General features: G+C 39.2%; 1 protein-coding gene across 1 annotated transcript in view; it reads right to left on the bottom strand.

Moving 5' to 3' along the window:
- The window catches only part of ANKFN1 (ankyrin repeat and fibronectin type III domain containing 1), a 106,182-nt gene that overhangs the window by 8,901 nt on the left and 78,419 nt on the right, over window positions 1-18,862 (bottom strand). The window contains exons 11-15 of the mRNA XM_015817224.2: window positions 16,165-16,380; window positions 12,842-13,008; window positions 11,620-11,767; window positions 8,490-8,658; window positions 2,605-2,771 (exon numbers count right to left, since the gene is read on the bottom strand). Coding sequence (XP_015672710.2) covers window positions 2,605-2,771; window positions 8,490-8,658; window positions 11,620-11,767; window positions 12,842-13,008; window positions 16,165-16,380 — 867 coding nt within the window. The remainder of the gene's footprint in view (window positions 1-2,604; window positions 2,772-8,489; window positions 8,659-11,619; window positions 11,768-12,841; window positions 13,009-16,164; window positions 16,381-18,862) is intronic.

Genomic DNA, 18,862 nt, shown 5'->3' with positions numbered 1-18,862 from the left:
CTTGTTAGAATCCTTACCATTTGGTATGTTATTTTTTTTTTAAAAAAAAGAAGTCTTAAACAATTAACAGTATGTGAACGAATATAATAATTTATGTCTTTTACTTTTTAAACATATGTACAAGGTTTCATTGTCTTTATTTAGCAAGCTTTTGACTGCAGTTAGTTTTTAAAAATGCAGAAATGAAAAAAAAATTGCCAACAATTATTTACACCCCTCTCTCTCTTTAGTCACACATTATTCACTGAAGCACCAAGAAGGAACCAGTAATCAATGCAACAATTGGTATAAAATGAAATCACTTTGTGGGATGGTGAAGCTGCTGGGAAGATAGAGGTTAAAAGTTGTGTGGGGGGGAAAGATTTCCTGTGAAATGACCTATCTGGATGGAGAGAATAGTGAACAGGTGGATGGGGATATAATTAGATTAATACGAGTAAATTTTAAAATGTTAAAAGCATTGGATATTAAGTGATGTGGAAAAGAAGGCATTTGTTTCAGAGTTTGAAACCAAAGGCTATTTGATAAAGCTAATGATTTATTTACAAAATAGTAATGTCACAAAAGAGAAATGTATTGCATCCTGGATTAAATTTAAGATCACTTGAAACTATCAGAAGTGGTTAGAGATATAAGCTAACTATATTAAAAATTGATTGATTTGATATCATCAAACAGATGTTGACTCATAGCAATTTTCTCTAGGACAACATATTTCCAATCTGGTCCTTCAGGTCTTCCAATGGTGGAGTCATTGCTGAGGTAATTAAAGCTATCTACTTTGCTCTTTTCTTCCAGGAGTTTTCATCAAAACAAAGCACAAAAACATCAATACACTTTCTGTCTTGCTTCTTCAAGCCCAGGGTTCACTTCCATAGAGTGTCCAAGTGAAAACCATGGCCTGCATGATTCTGATCTGTGTAGCTATAGACACAAAACGTATTGCTATTGTACCCAGTACTACGGTACTGTAGTCTCCTTTCTTCTGGCATGTAGACTGATCTCTTCCAATCTGTTGATCACTGTGACCTTCTCCAGATCTCTACTGGCATAATTTGATTTACAGATTCTTCTTCTGTAGCCTGCCATGCTTCTGTGGTAGATATTCCATCAATTCTTGTAACCTTTTGACTTGATAATGACTGGAATGCCGATTTGATTTCATCTTCTTGTTCTTGTAAGTAGAGAATATCTTCTAAATTATTATAGTTCATTGTACAGTCAGCCAGATGTTCAGACTGGATTTGGCATTTTTGTCCACCTATCGAGTCCTTTCCAAGGACTCAGAACAGACAGATGGGGATGCTTGATGGTGTTACAGATATCATCACAGGATGTAAGCTTTTCCAAGTAAAACTGCCTTCTGCAATTGGCTGATGTTGAATTTGTCAATGCCAATGGTGTTCAAGTGGAGCTCCAATAGTCTTGGGATCGTACCCAAGGTGCCTATTACTATTGGTAAGTGTTATTGAATTGATTGTGATTTCTTTGATTGTTGTGAGCTGCTCAAAACCATTGAGAGTCAGGCACTATAAAAGTTTAATTGATACTAATACTATAGTATCCAAAGAAATCAGTAACACTTCAAAGATAAAGATAAAATATGGCAAGCATGATGAAGAGAGGGGTCTCACTTTTCTTCTCCAAAAGCTGGGCTGAAGAGCCAGGTGTTTACAGCTCTTCTAAACAACAACAGAGTGTGGGCCATCCTGATCTGGGGCAGAGGGAGCTTGTTCCAGAGGTCAGGTGCTGCTACAGAGAAGGTGCACTTTTGGGTTTGTGATAGATGACACCTTAATGTTGATATCTCTATTGTACTGAATCTGAGTCTGTTCCTTCCACCTTTGCTTGATTTCTTGGACTCAGTTACCCTGTGCCCATTGCAATGTGCAGCTTTTGCTCACATAGGAAAAGGCATGGGTTTCAGGTAGTCCCCAATTTATGCCTGTAATAAAACCTTCCCATTATGGTCATACGTTGTTAAAGCTGTAACGCAGGTCATCATGTGACTGATGCAATTTTATACTTGGTTTGTGGTGGTTTATTGTGCAAATTACCATTGTTGTTAAGTAAACCCATTGTTTGCTATGGGGCATTTTTGCCAAAAAACGGAAGTAAATACTGTTTTTCAGCAAAAATGTTGTAAATCGTGGACATGTGACTGCAGGATAGTGCAAAGGGCCATAAATGCAAAACCATTGTATGCCCAAAATACAGTAATTTGACCACAGGTTAGGGTAGCAGCCATCAAAACTTCAGAAGCAGATTGTAAGAACCTTGGGGGGGGGAGGGCTCTTGTAACGTTGAATGGTTTCTAAGCAACCAGTCATAACTCAAGGACTACCTGTATAACACCAACTGACAGACTTTTCTATAACACCTCAGTTGACTCGTCATATGATTTTATCCCTGAGATTCACTCATAAAGTAAGCAATTTGAAGAAGACGGGAGGGAAAAGTGGAATTAAAAACTTCATAAAACTCAAGTTGCATGTTAACAGTCACCTCTTTATGCCTTGCCTCACCCAACAGTTCTCTGCTTAGGTTCTCAAATGCTGCCCCTGCCAGAAATTAACCCTGAGTAGTGAGAAAACAGATGGTTACCTGTATGTAATCTAGGACTTGCTGGTGTCTTTGTTTAGCAGCAGCAACTTCACTGTCTGAAATGGCTTCTCTTAGGGACTGCTGGGTGCTCAGAAAATCTAGCTCTATGACAGCAGAAAGGCGGCAATAGAGACTAATAAATTTTTCCTTGTAACTGCAGAAATGTACTGAGGAGACAACAAAGCACAGAAGTAAGTGTATTACATAGGGGACCCACAAAGACTTACCGTTTGAAAGCGTTTAATCGAGATCAGTTGCCATAGCTTACATTATTCCCTATAAACAAGGATTATGTGAAGTGCTAAAACTACAGAAGGGTAGTGAAAACACAAAAGCATCATGTAGGGCCTTAGCATCAAACAGAATTATGTGGCTTAAGTTTTTGTGGATCAGAGACTCCCACAGGTATTAGATTAGTAGAGTAGAAAGACAGCAGCCATATATCTCACTTATATATCTGGCTGTATTTATTGTTATATTTTGGATGTACTAAAGATCTGCCTTGAAACTTTAAAAAATGATTCCTCATTATTGGTCTATATTTTGTTCTGCTTGGTCTCAACTGGATTGTTCTGCATTGCCAATTTCCCCCCTAAGCATCTCTGCATCTTACAAATTTAAAAGCTTTTGCCATACCTGTTAAGTCCTTAGGAAAGGTTAAAGTGATTTTTTTTCTACGGGATAGTTTCCTGTCGGTGTAGAAAGTATGCAAGCTTCAAACGTACATATAAATCTCAATCAGGCAGGATGAAAACATAAGCAAGAGTGTGCTTGTACATAGAAGTTCATCAGGGATGGAAAGCCAGATAAAGCTTTCTGCTTCAAACGCTATACTTCATAGACTAAAAAATGATCAGGTGTTATTCATGCATTATTTGAGTAAAATCTACAAAGTTGTGTTGATATTAGCATAAGCTCATCAATAATGAGTTTATGCCAATCAATAAATGCTTTGCCTCAATTGTGTATCAAATGAGCAGTAAAATCCATTCTAAATTGTACTTGGCTCCTTGGGCTATGCTACACAACCATCTCAAGGACAACATTGCTAAACAGGCCTTCCATGCTTTATTATGGTTAAAATATTCATGGATAAGGGAACTTCTAGTCCATCTGAAGGGCACAGTTTCCTATACTGATTATACTTAACATCACTTTTGTTCTTGCAGTGAGGTAGAGGTTCACATCTGTCTACAAGAATTTCCTACAGATGAAGATGCTGGCCATAATACCTTTCTGTCTCAATAAGATACATATGAGGTATTGATAAATAAAATTGCAGCCCATCCAGAATAGCAATTATCTCATAACAAATTCATCAAGTCTTTATATATAAGAAAAGACCAAGGTTTATAAATGTGTTATGAAAGAATTGTATAATGGATCAAGAAAAGAACAATGGATACTGTCTTAAACCAGGTTAGACTCTTTGTCCAATTCTCCACTCTTTCAATATTGCCTACAGCAGGACGTAAGTAGAAAGTCTGCTCAATTACCAGGCATCTAATCCCATGTTGTTTAATGTGAATTGCAAGGGATTGAACCTAAGACCTTCTCACCGAAAATATGTGCTCTGTGAACTACAAACCTTCCAATCCAGACTCAGATATTTTAAAACATATTGCAGAAATACTAATCTACTCACCAAATGTTTTATATTTCTGAAACATGTGCTGTGGCAAACCCTGCTCTCTGTATTTTACAAGATGGAAGTTTGGTGGTACAGTATTCTATTTCTTTCGCATTTGCAAGTGATAGCTTTCTTCTCCCACCCTCAGTGACATATATCCTGAGGTGCCATTCAAAATCCCTGTTCTACTAGCCTTCCTTTAACAGAGCATCACAGATTGAGTTTAGGAGTATACCACATTTTTCAAGAGACAGCCACCAATTTCAAACTCCCCCCCCCCTTTTTTTTTGAACACTATCGGTTTAGATCATGATATAGAATGTTCTTCCCTCTTTCGTGTCATCCAGATTTGTTACAATAAACTCTCATAATTCCCAGCCAGTACATATGGAGAGTACCAGGTTAATGAAGTATATAGAATGAGATGAGACTCAGATTTGTGAAGAGTTATTGAACAGCCCTGCCTCTCCATTCTGCCTGATAAAGAGTTCAATGCAATTTGAAAATGCATAAACTTTCATAAACTACAGATACTGGCCCAATAAAAATATCACATTAGCTAGTTGTGTATACCTTTCTGAATATGGATTTTCAATTCTGGTTAATCATGGTGCCTCTCTCTCTCTCTCCCACCCCCTCCCAATAAAACTGAAAAAGAAAATACAACAGCAATAACAAAAAGTGAAGGGGTGCAAGTTTGTATTTCTGTTCATGCTGCATTTATGTTGCCAGATCTATGTCTTAGGTGTAATAATATATTGATCAGAGAAACTCCATCAAGCATTATTTCTGTCTCCACAATAAAAATATTGTTGAGCTAAACTTGGACCACCCCCTCACCGTTTGATCATTTTCTGTTCTGAACAAATTACTACTGGCAATCATGAAGCACATCCTAACAGGCAATTATGTGTGTTTCATCACAGCTTTCTGAGATAGTATCAGCTCTACACACATTGGCCTCTTCTTACACAAATTATAACCACTGTAGGTTAATACTGAATATTTATTCATGTGCAATGTCAACAAATAATATAAGGAAAAGGCTTTTGCCACACATTGAATTCAGTCTCCAAAAAGGTCCTTGGTGCACACAACAGCACAAAGTCAGCAGCATCTCTGTGCAGCTTTTTAAAGCAGCTTTCTCAGAAACATGCAATTGTGTTTTACAAGTGCTGCAGGATCCAAGAAAAGGATTAGGCTGCTTTGAGAAGTTTCAGACAGGTGTTATAGTCATGCTCTCAGGACAGCTAGGGAAATTTCTATAAAAAGCTTCTCAATGTCTGACCGCAGTTTATGTAAGCTGATCTAAATGTGTTATGTGTTTTTAACAGAGCCATCTTCTTAACAACACTCTCCATTGAACAAAGAGTTAGTCTCTGATGGACTTGGGTTTTTTTGTTTGTTTTTTTGTATTCACTGGGTCACCAACATACCCTACTTACAAACTTCCATGATCTATATACTGCTTGTTTAAGCTCAGCCCATATTTGTCATCAAAACATCCCACACTGAATGTCTGGCATCTCCAGAAACAATTATTAAAGAATCCTACTTAAAATCTTGGCAACCCACTTCCAATCAGCACTGTCCAAAATACAAGGGAAGTTACAGTAATAGGAAAACCGCAGTAGATTCTAATGGTCCTGCCTCTAACCTAACAATAGTACTAGCAACTATTCACGGTGCAAATTCAGTGTGTGATTTGTTCATGACTGAATATTTGAAACGTTTCAATAATCTTCTTAATAGAATTTTAACTTCCCTCAATTGTTTCATAGGTTGAGCATGTTTTCTATTAGTTTAAAGGTTTGACAAAGCTATACCTGGAAATGAATGTCACAATCTCCTTTTAATTGCTTGAAAACCTGTGGGGTTCTTTTTAACCTAGATATGTTTTTAAGCTCTTCCCAAGCTCTTTATATCTCTCTTTGATCATGCCAACATATTTTTCAACCATGTCTGAAAAAAGGAAAAAGAGAAGCAGCACTGACTTCTTTTCATCCTCTCCCAACAGGGCTAATTTCTAAAGGACTCTCTGAGCATCTGGCTTACCCTACACAGGTGGCACTTTAGCAAAATGACAACTGCTGTTTTAGCTTCAGAGCTGCATCTCCTTACTGCGGTGTGGTTGAAAAACCAGGCCTACAATGTTGGTGTAACAAATGTTAACTTTAGCAGAGTCATCTGTGGTTTTACAGTTAAAGATCCAGTAGCCACCAGCTAATATGGAGTGGAAGTTTCCAATATTTGGGAGGTGAATCACAGCTATTTTATAGGCACTAGGGGAAAATGTGCAATAAATCAGAAAATGGCCTCTGCTCGAGGGCATGAGATCAATTACTTTTTGTTTGGAAAGTAAAATTGAGCTGTTAGTAGAATTCTCCCTGGAATGCTTATGATTCCCGCATTATAAACTCACTGCATTGAGACGGATGAGCAGAGCAGCCTCCATTCTTATTGTTTACGTCAAACTGCTTTACTACCTCTGTTGTCTCTGCAGATCTATAGCAGATATCAAATGTGCTTCTAATCCTACTGGAAACATCACAATTTCTGGATTTACTTTTTTGTACAGTACCTTGGAGTGCGCTTAAGTGGCTACTGAGGATGAGGGTGGCATTATTGGAGGGGTGAGTTGAGCTTGATGCACCTACTTTCCTTCTTTATTTCAAGAAAAATATGAAAAAAAGGTTTTCACTTTCTAGGAAGTCCACTCTGCATTTCGTTGCCAAATTTTAGCAGCACCTCTAGGGACTTCCTGGATTTTACAACAACAACAACAACAACAACAACAACAACAACAACAACAAAAGAATAGGAGAAGTGCAAAGTGTAACCCTAAGCCTCAATGGCCAAAGCCAATCCTTTTATACCAAGTTGAACACCTGATTGGCAGGGAAACCTGTGAACCTGTGAACTGTAGTTGCAAGGTATCTGGAGATTACCAGCTGGGAACCATTTGTTTTGAATCCTAAAAGTAATATTGTATTATAGGAATGGCAGCATGGAGCCATGAGCCATGCCAGATATTTCTCAGCAGTCTACCAAACTCCAAGCCTTTACCAAAACATTATTTGATTTAAAAATTAAACACAATACTGCAATACAATGTAGGGCATCTAGCACTATAGTATTGACAATCACGCCTTACAATAATGGTAAGAACATCCCCAGGGCTAGTTTGCCTTCTGGTTAATGTTTTGTAGCTGGCCATGCCTACAAGGAATAGCAATAGCCCTTAGACTTATATACCAGTTCACAGTCCTTTACAGCCCTCTCTAAGCGGTTTACCAAGTCAGCATATTGCCCCCAACAATCTGGGTCCTCATTTTACTGACCTTGGAAGGATGGAAGGCTGAGTCAACCTTTAGCGGGTGAGGATCGAACTCCTGGCAGTTGGCAGAATTAACCTGCAATACTGCATTCTAATCTCTGCTATCACAGCTCTTGCCAGCAGATTGGGAATAAGCAAATCACTTTGTGAGTGTGCTAATCAGATGCCCCCCAAAATTATAAACGTGTTCCTGACCCAATGGAATCAAAGTTTATCTAGTTCAGTTTCTTATCTTTTCTGGTTGTATCTGGTAATCTAGACAGGAAGGAAGCAGCCCGTTTCTGCTGTTGTTCTTCAGTACTGGTAATCAGGGAAGCAATTCTTCCAAACAAATAAAATGGAATTACTCCAAAAACAACTGCTGTCCTCCAGAATGACTCCTAATTAGCAACATTTGTCACAGAAATGCTTTCTCTCCTAAATAAAATGACCAATGCATATATAATGGATGTATTTGTCTAAGCTCCAACTATTCTGCGTAGGCAAATGGGCGGCAATTATGAAGAACATCAAAATCATCACTAAGCCAGACCGACCTACTTTGCTTTGCTGATTAACCCATTTCAAAATGACCTGAATGCTTTACTACACTCAAGGGCTGTGTGTTGCGTGATATCTGCCGGCTTCTACAGGGCAGGAATGATGACTACCCAGACGTAACCCGGTAGCAGGTCTCTCTCTCTCTCTCTCTCTCTCTCTCTCTCTCTCTCTCTCTCTCTCTCTCTCTCTCTCTCTCTCTCTCTCTCTTACTTATCTGGAGTCAGAGAGAAAAAATGATGCTGCTAAGAAATCAAATGATTTATGGACTCTCTGCTGAGGAGAGGGAGGCAGAGACTGGATGGGGGGAACAGATACAACTTTGTGATTTTATTGTAAGGCAAGTGAGTTAATATTTCTAGGAGAACCAAGGTAGTATACCGAGTTCAAACATCTGAAGAGGGAGGTTAAGGAATCCTGTGTGGGGGGTATAAGGGTTGTTCTGTCCCGGGGCAGTGCAGACGTCGTCTGAGGCAGGGAGCAGGAGAAGAAAGGACACATTGTGACCCAATTCCAACACCTCCTGTGTATACAGACGGAACAGCTTAGCCTACAGAGGGACACGCACAGAAAAGAAATGGGGGGACGGGGGAAGGAGAAAGTTATAACATGGCATTTATAGCAACACCCCTCCCTCACAATGATATAAAACATTAGAACAAACTGTCACAACATCTACCAGACAGGCATGTCTATAAAACCATAGGCATTTGGATGTAGGTGAAGGCATACACACATGCAGGCACAACACACAGAGACATTGGGGTGTGCTTTTCTTATTCCTGCTTCAGAAAAGGTTTCATGCTCTAAGGTTCCACCTTAAAACATACACATACATAGACAACCCCAGCCTCAACCCCCCCGAAAATAACACCCATGTTACTTATTAACCAGAAAACCTACACCATGATTTTTCCAAGATTTTCATTTATGTGGAAACATGAAAATCAATTTGGTTCAAATATTCAGAACTTTATTAAAAAACAAACTAAGTAGAATTCTGGAGGGAGTTTTGTCTGCTCCCTTGCTTTTCTATCAGCCTGCCACATTGCACTGGGACAATGCAAATAAATAAATAAAATTAACAAGCTGCACTAGAGAAAAACATGAACATCAAATAGTATATTTTTTTATTAAGTATTCTTTTTACCCCAAACTGAATTATGGATTATATCTACCGTGTTCTACTTTTCCCCACAAAGCATTGCTCCCATTATAGAATGTGACCCCTTTAGGAAAACAGAAGAAACGCCACTTATTTCAAAATGGGATGAATGCTGTACAAATATTTCAGAAGCAGATGTCTAATACTGGCTGGTAAGAAATTCTAAGTCTTAAAGTTGAGATACTGCTGCCTACAATGATTCAACACAAGTCTCCTTCATTTTTCAGTTTAGCTTTAATTTTTTTAAAGGCCTGCAGAATCAGGCCAGGTTCTGCCTCCCCTCAACACAATATGCTCAATGGACGAATTGTTCCAATTTAAATGGTTACGTGTTGGGAGAGTAGTGATCAGATTTGTTACTTAAAAGAGAGGCTGACCACATGAAAGATAGCGAATTTGATGATAGCTTGGAGTTCTCTATATCCTTGGTCATCTTTGTGTAGCCATAATTAAATCACTTTATACAAAGTAGCTTTACACTAAAAAAAGAAAAAAGAAAAAAAGAAAAAAAAAGACTTCAGGACAGTTTATGCAGCAACTTTAAGATGTGTGGACTTCAATTCCCACAATTCCCTAGCCAGCATGCTATTCAAATTTCTCCAGATTATCCAACCACTGATCCAGAAGAACAGGAGCTTGATGATCTTCAGAAGTTCATTATGAAACTCACAGCACTTATAGGCAAGATGTGCTTGTTGTTGTTGGACTGGAGTGCCAAAGTTGGAAATATTAAGGAGCAAAAAATAGTTGGGTTCTATGGCCTAGAACAGAGGTGTCAAACTGCCGGCCTGCGGGCCAGATGTGTCATGGTGAAACCACGCCCACCTCATTGCTGGAAAAAAGTCACAATACGTCGCAACACGTCATGTGATGTTGTGAGTTTGACACCCCTGGCCTAGAAAAACCAAAATGAAGCAGAAGAACAACTTGATTGATTTATGCCAATCTAGTGTTAGTGATTTCTTCATGGCTTACAGTCTTCCAACAATCAAAACGATACCCATATATTGGATTGTTGACTGAAATCAAATTGGTTATATTACTGGTATAAGCAGGTGGAATACCTTGTGCTATGCTGATAATACTACACTGAAGGCTGAAAATGCAAATGATCTGCAGTCTCTAGTAAGAAAAAACAAGAAGCACAGTGAAAAAAAATGAGACTGATTAATTATAAAGAAGACTAAGCAATGGAACCATCATCATCATCATTTCAAGAGACTGGGTAGACCGTACACAAATCACCACTGAAGACAATTGTATTTGGGTGTGTGCACTTGGCTCTTGTGAGCTGAATCTGATTGCATAGCAAAGGCATTGGTGACAGCTAAATTGTATAACAACAAATTATTCTGTTTTAACACAGCATTGTGAGATGCATCTTGCGCTAAAGGCTTGGTACCTGGACATACAAGAAGCAGTCATCCACTTGCTTCACTATATACTGGTGCTCATCCAACATCTCATCCAACTTTTGAAGGTACAAAACCAATGGTAATGACCCTTCACCACTTCATGACCTACTGGCCACGGGATCAGGAGGGTGCAAACAGAGAGTTAAAGATTTACCCTGTGTTCCCACTCTATTTCTCAGTTCACACACTTCTTGCTTAAGAGGTTGCTAATCTAAGGTCACTTCCTTCCCTCTCTCTTCCCATGGACACACATCTAGTGCATATGCTCTTGGACACTCTTCCCAGGAGACGTAATTGGCATTGCCGATCCATATCATTTATTCCTTCTAAATAAATCACTTTTCTGCTACAGTCATAAAACTTGCTTCACTAATCTTGCCCAGGTTAAATTCCTCTTCTCAGGAATGCTCTTTCATATATACATATGGATCATTTCAATCTCCAACTCAAATCATATTTCACACACTTTCAGAGGTATATAAGAGCAAGCTCTATTGCCACTTACAGCTGGCCATTTGTTTTATGGCACCTATTATTATCTTGATTTAAATTAAGTTTTATACAGGGTTTCACCATGAGCTCACTGTAGTTTAAAAGTAAAGCATCATTTCTGAAAGTTTGCAAAGGCAACGAGGCTATGAATTATAATACAGCTTTCATTAATCTGTCCGGAGGCAAGCAAAATATAACTCCATCTTTCCCTAGCTGATAGCAAAATCTACACAAATCAAATCTGATACCAAATCAGCTCAAGTTCAGTGTTGTTGATCAGCATACATGCACACATAGGCACAAATACATGCATGCATGTATTAGTGGTATTTTCCCCACCAGTGACTTTAACTACTTGAAATGAGATGGATGACAAGAGTCACGTTGCATAGCCCCACAGCGAGTTAGGCGACGAACAAATTTAATATAGAAATAAAACCTGTTGTAGAGGAAGATTGATCTGTTTAAGAAGAGCTTTCATTGCCATTTGGAGCTCAAAAAACAGTCGAGTTGGGCACTCTGCAGAATGATCCATATTTTCCATAGATTCCGAGCCAGAAAGTCTTTGGATCCATTCCCATTCCTCTCTGTATAGGGAGTGAAGTTAAAATTAGAAATATAACAAAAGTTCATTGCACAAGGAAGAATTTACTGAATGTACGTTTAGGCTTTGTTGGGGTTTTTGTTCTCTAATAGTAAAATCTTCTAAACTTGTAACAGGCCCAATTGCTTGTGGTTAAAAAAGGGCCAACTTTCTGATTTCATTCTGCGTGTGCATATCAAGATGAAGACTTTCTTTGACATGCAGGCTGTTCCATGTTTCTTATAATTTTTAATGCACATTCCTTAGGGGTCTCATGCAGGCGGGTGGGTGGACTCAATTTTCTCATTAATTCATCTAGTTTCTTCATTGAATGTAGCCAGCCTGGGTTTTTATTTCTCCTCTCTTCTTAAGATTGAAGACATAAAGCTGAAACTGGACTAGAAGACCTCCAAGGTCCCTTCCAACTCTGTTATTCTGAAACAAGGGGATTGTGGGAGTATATGTACTTTAGTGGAGTGGTGGACAGAAGCATCTATAGCAGGAGGACAAGGGGAGTGGTGCAAGTACCACCCATTTTCTACATTTATCGTGATGTTGCCTAACACCTGAAAGGGGCAGAGTTTAAGGTACAACACTGTGATGTTGCCTTGGTCAAGGTGTAGGTGCCATTGGAAGGTCTACATGGGCTTTAAGTAGGCAAAACAAGTAAACCCCAACATCTCTGCAAGCCTGGCCTGTCTTGATCTTTGATCAGCACCCATTCAACTGGATTACAGTGAAAGGGCTAATTAGTCCCTGGGTGAAGGCAAGTAGGAACTGTATCCCTGGATCTCACTGTTGGGATATGGAGTTGGCTACTTCTTTCCTTACTTGTCAGGTTGCATTAGTCTGGCTGATTGCTGCATAGTGGGTAGATAAATGACAGATGAGGATAAGAAATCTTGGCATATGCCCTGATATCCCTAGTGATGAAAAATGTTTTCAGAGATCACCATTCCAAAGAGAAAGCAAATTCACAGAGTGAGTGAATAAGGGAATCCAAGCCATGTCAACTCAGAAGCTAATTCCAACCAGCATGATGGAAGTCAACCCTAGGGGGAAAGGTTCCTCCACTTACTTGGACACGTTGCAATTGTCTCGGATTTTAACGTGACACAGAATGTTAGGCAGCTTTTGTAGCACAAGCACTTTGATTTGATCTACGGAACTGCAGAGTTTTAGGTAGCCCAAATAAAGGCCCGGAGCCAGGCGTTGTTGGCTCCTTCTGTGATAGGAAAGTGTGTCCTGTTGGAGAAAAGGAGAAAAAAACAGGTTCAAAACTTTTCTTGACTTTTCTACCATATAAAAAAGAAAGAAGGGCTCACCAAGCAGTGGGCAATATGGAATGTTATCTATTATTATGGTTTGTTGCTCAGTCAGCCATTTGCCATTTTTATTCACCTATCAAATCCTTCCCAACTTCCCAAGATATTNGGAGGGAGTTATGGACAGAAGCTACTGTGCAGAAAGTGGCTTCAGTATATGGGCATCAGATATGCAATCCCAATTCCCTATTTGTATGTTCATTTGTAGACTAAATAAATTCACTGACAGTTTCCCAGCAGTGATTTGACTGGAACAGCAAAATGAATCTGCTAAGGTATTCGTAAAGAACGCCTCACCTCATTTTAGCCCGGCATTTGGAACTGGAAATATTCCTAATCCTAATTTGTTCTAAATGGGCAATGAAAGCATTGGAAATAAGAGCTGGAAGATCTATTGCCAATCTTCCTCCTACATCAGGAGGCTATTACTGACAGTCTCATAGTAGAATTCATTTATCCTATCTTTTGTTTCTTTGCTAACATTCTCTATTATCAGTAACTGAGAAATGGATCCAAGCATTTAAAATGGAAAGAAAAAGAGGGGGGGAACAGAATTGGAATTAAATCATATTAAAAAAAAAATGTGGTATGAATATGGAGAGGTCTCCTGAGGCCAAGTAACTGCAGAAAAGGGTTATGGAGTCATTGTGTGTCAGTTGGACTGCTATATAAATTTATTAAACAAGGAAACAGAGAAACAAACAAAGAAATATAAATGTTACTAACAGATAAATGTGAGCAATCTGGAGAAAAGAGAGTTCATGTGATTTTCTAACTGTTCCTTTAAAAAATTTTTGTTGCTTCAGAATGTAACCTAAAAGTGAATTTGGCAGATTTTGCCGAGGGATTTCAAAAGGCAGAGTAGGGAGCGGAGACAGAAAATTAAAGATGTCAGTGGCTGTCAGAATAAACATGGTATGCGACAGGAGTGGCTGTGCTTCCCAAAGCTGACATTTGTTTCTTCTCAGCAAAAAGGGATACAAAGGCTCTCCTGCTCAGGTTCTAAAATCCAAATATTATTAGTAATTTTTTTTCCAGGTGGAGGAGAAAATTTGCAGTATCCCTTAACTGCTGGTCATTGTGTCAGAGGTGTAATTCCAGGGGCACTGAATCTTCAACACCTCATGACTGACTGATCACAAGGAGGCAATGGGGTGTAGATGGCAAGTTTTAAAAAGTGGTTTCTCTCTGTCTATCACTGCTTGTTTCTTGTTTAACAAACTGCTAATCCGAGGTCACTTCCTTCTGCTTTTCTTCCTTGGGCGCACATCCTCAGAACACATGTTTTCCAACTCTGGCTCCAGTAGGATGTAGTCATCCAAGTTAAGATAGGCAAGAAAATAATAAGTGAGCACCTGTCCAGCCTTATTGAGTTCAAATCACCAGGACCAGATGGATTACACCCCAAGGTTCTCAAGGAACTGGCAGATGTGATCTCAGAACCACTGAACTATATTTTTCAAAGATCTTGGAGCACTGGGGAACTACCAGAGGACTGGAAAAGAGCTGATGTAGTTCCCATCTTCAAAAAAGGAAAAAAATGGATCCAGGAAATTACAAACCTATCAGCCTGACCTCAATACCTGGGAAGATTCTGGAAAAGATAATCAAACAACGAATCAGCGAACTCCTAGAGGCAAACAAAGTCATTACTAAAAGCCAACATGGGTTTGTCAAAAACAGATCATGCCAGACAAACCTTATTGCATTCTTTGACCAAGTGACAAAATTAGTGGATCAGAGGAATGCTGTGGATATAATTTACTTGGAGTTCAGTAAGGCATTTGATAAAGTAGATCACAACCTACTACTCGATAAGATAGAAAAATGTGGGTTAGACAGCATCACCACCAGATGGATTCCTAGCTGGCTGACCGGCCGTACTCAGCGTGTGGTCCTCAATGGAACTGCATCTACATGGAGGGAAGTGTGTAGTGGAGTGCCCCAGGGCTCTGTTCTAGGCCCAGTGCTCTTCAACATCTTCATCAATGATTTGGACGAGGGGATAGATGGGGAACTCATCAAATTTGCGGATGACACCAAGCTGGCAGGAATAGCCAACACTCCAGAAGACAGGCTTAAGATACAGGAGGACCTGGACAGACTTGAACATTGGGCGCTATCTAACAAAATGAAATTCAATGGTGAAAAAAATAAGGTTCTACATTTAGGCAAGAAAAACCAAATGTGCAGGTATAGTATAGGGGGTACCTTGCTCAATAGTAGTAACTATGAGAGGGATCTCGGAGTCCTAGTGGACAATCACTTAAATATGAGCCAGCAGTGTGCTGCAGCTGCCAAAAAAGCCAACACAGTGCTGGGCTGCATTAACAGAGGGATAAAATCAAGATCACGTGAAGTATTAATACCACTTTACAATGCCTTAGTAAGGCCACACTTGGAATACTGCATCCAGTTTTGATCACCACAATGTAAAAAAGATGTCGAGACTCTAGAAAGATTACAGAGAAGAGCAACAAAGATGATTAGGGGACTGGAGGCTAAAACATATAAGGAACGGTTGTTGGAATTGGGTATGTCTAATTTAACGAAGAGAAGGACGAGGGGGGACATGATAGCAGTGTTCCAATATCTCAGGGGCTGCCACAAAGAAGAGGGAGGCAAGCTATTCTCCAAGGCGCCTGAAGGCAGGACGAGAAGCAATGGATGGAAACTGATCAAGGAGAGAAGCAACTTAGAACTAAGGAGAAACTTCCTGACAGTTAGAACAATTAACCAGTGGAACAACCTGCCTCCAGAAGCGGTGAATGCTCCAACCTGGAAGTTTTTAAGAAGAGACTGGACAGCCATTTGTCTGAAATGTTGTAGGGTTCCTGCCTGAGCAGGGAGTTGGACTCGATGACCTCCAAGGTCCCTTCCAACTTTATTATTATTATTATTATTATTATTATTATTATTATTATTATTATTATTATTATTATTATTATTATTATTATTATTATTATTATTATTATTATTATTATTATTATTANACAATTGAGTCCCCAAAAGCTTATCAGAAGGAATGTTTGCTTATGTGTTGAAATTTGACACATATGGAGAAAAAGAGGGTTACCTGGATTGTAATAAGCAAGATGTCTAATGCCGTTGGCTCCTCAGGTGTCGAAAGTGATTTTCTCTGGCTCTGTAGCTTAGATATCTGCATCCATTTGCCATTAAAAAAAGAATAGAGGCTCTCCACTTCTCTGATTGTCACTATGATAACATTGCCATGACGGTCTTTGATTGGTTCATAATAGATCTGGCCCAGGTTGTGTGTACCTAACAGGTTCTGTGATTGAAGAGGGAAGTGTTGAAGACTACAAAACACACAATTATTGACTCATTTTCACAGGTCATAATGCACATTTTTGAATAGCAGAATAGCTTTCAACAGCTGTTCAATGGAAATAAAAACAGCGTAACCAGCCAAGCCCTTCAAATGATCATTAGTTTAACGTTGAGGCTTTCTTGTTTCAACAAGGTGGTAAATCCCAAGTCAGGGTCATAATTATCACAAAGAGGAAACTCAACAGTTCTGTTCGTTTCAAATTGATGATGTCTGTACTATCTTTATATCAACAGAATTAAGCACATGTTAACAAAATAGAATATGTTGTCAAATAATAATTTTACCGTACTACGTTGTACTGAATCTAGCCACCGCTCCATTTAGCTCAGCATAACCTGCTCTAATAAGTAGCAGCAGTGGCTGGGGCAGATTCCTAATGCTACCATTATCTGAGATGTTTGCAACTGGATCCTGGGACCTTCTGTGAGGAAATATGGGTTTCTACCGCTGGGATGGACTCTTTTCTATGGCATTAAATAGAACATGATGGGAAAGTTCTATATAGCTCTACAGCTGCTAATCAATTGACAAAAGGAAGGAATTTCACAAAATGGTCTGCATAAAACTATAAAATCTTATAATGACAACATTCCCAGGGAGCTTGAATGGAAATGGATCACATTCATAGGCTTAGATCTCTTCTAACAGATGGGAACTTGAGCATTTTCTTCACAGCAAAGAGAATTAATCCAACGTAGTGATTGTTTACAATTTGAAATGCCTTCTGCGTCCCTTAGTAGGATGTAGGAAAATTTCTGTTAAGACAGCTGGGTGGAATATGGATGTATGGTTTATACCAATATTCCCCATGCTGGTGATCTCCAGATGTGAAGGAAATTCCTAGAATGTCCATGCTAGTCACATATTATGAGAACTCCTGTACTAGCACACCTGGAGCACTCTAGACTTGGGATGAGTCTTCCAGTTCTGTAAGCTTGGTTCACCTGTTAGCCTCTGAATTAATCTCCATTGATACATTGACAATGCTGGATTTGAGATCACAAGATCACTGATGGAGGTGTTTATACGCAGCTCTCTCTCTTTCTAAATCCAATTTTCATTTTGAAGGACATAAACATTATGGTTGAGTTTGAAAGCTACAAAGTTGGGAGTTGACTGATGCCAAGTGTAATATCAACTACAAATGTATACAAGACAGAGATATTTGTATTTCAGAAAACAACTAGACTATGTACATACCAAAGGTGCTTTTTCAAGAGGCAACTGTTTTTCTTTGAAGATGTTTCGCTTCTCATCCAAGATGCTTCTTCAGCTCTGACTGGATGGTGGGGAATGGGAGGATTTATACTCCTTGCAGACAGCTGGTCATTTGCATTCTTTTAGTGAATCATTGAGGCCACTTGGAGGCTTATCTATGTCTTCAAAGTCACCTGAGTGGTGCAAATGGGTGTGGAGCCTTCTTGGAACTGCTGAAAGGACTGTGTTGTAGACTGGAGATAGATGATGTCGTATCCCCCCACTCTGTTGAGAGAGGGCTGTTCAACTTTGATTCAATTTTCAAATTTTCCTTTCAGCAGTTCTAAGAAGGCTCCACACCCATTTACATCACTCAGATGACCTTGAGGACACAGACAAACCTCCAAGTGGCCTCAGCGGCTCTCTAAATAAAAGAATGCAAATGACCAGCTGTCTGTAAGGAATATAAATCCTTCCATTCCCCACCATCCGGTCAGAGCTGAAGAAGCTTCTTGGATGAGAAGCGAAATGTCTTCAAAGAAAAACAAGAAAGTCCAGTTGCCTCTTGAAAAAGCATCTTTGGGACAACCATGACCTGGATGACTAAAAATCTCCATAGACATTTAGACTATATATAATTTCTAGGTCAACAAGCATCCCTGCAGAGCTCAGTGACATTACAACAGAACAATGACAACTTATTAAAAGACCATGGGATATGATCATCTTGGAAGGAAAATGGGTGCACTTTCTGACTGTTCTCTGAGATCCCCATTGCAGTCCTTCTGGGACGTATATAATTTATATTTGCTTTTTTTGACATAAATATTTGAAACAGATTTTTTTTTTGCAGCAGCAGCAGCAGTTACCATGTTTAGGATTATCTCAGCATCTTTATACAATATGACAATTGCATCTCATGAAGGTTTGTGCAGGACAATTTCATGACAGAACATTCAGGGCAAATCTTGAAAGAACATGACCGCTCCCAGCACTGGAATTAAGATTTTCTAGATCACCTCTTGATTATAGTTTAGCTTTTTCATACTCTTTAGTAACTCACCTAGGGCTGAGGACCAGTGTTTGTTTCCTGAAGAGATGCCCAGATGTCTCACAGAAAAATCCCTAGCATTTTAAATATGCTCATGACTCTGGAAGTTTTCAAAAGGTCTACAGTATGCAAGTAATTGAGGGGGGGGGAGGAATGATTTAAAAGGCAAAACTG

Source organism: Protobothrops mucrosquamatus, unplaced genomic scaffold, assembly GCF_001527695.2.
Source record: "Protobothrops mucrosquamatus isolate PMUCROS unplaced genomic scaffold, P.Mucros_1.0 scaffold565, whole genome shotgun sequence".
Classification (NCBI taxonomy): Eukaryota; Metazoa; Chordata; class Lepidosauria; order Squamata; family Viperidae; genus Protobothrops; species Protobothrops mucrosquamatus.
The sequence above is the reverse complement of the archived record's forward strand: the minus strand, read 5'-3'. Positions and strand labels throughout refer to the sequence as shown.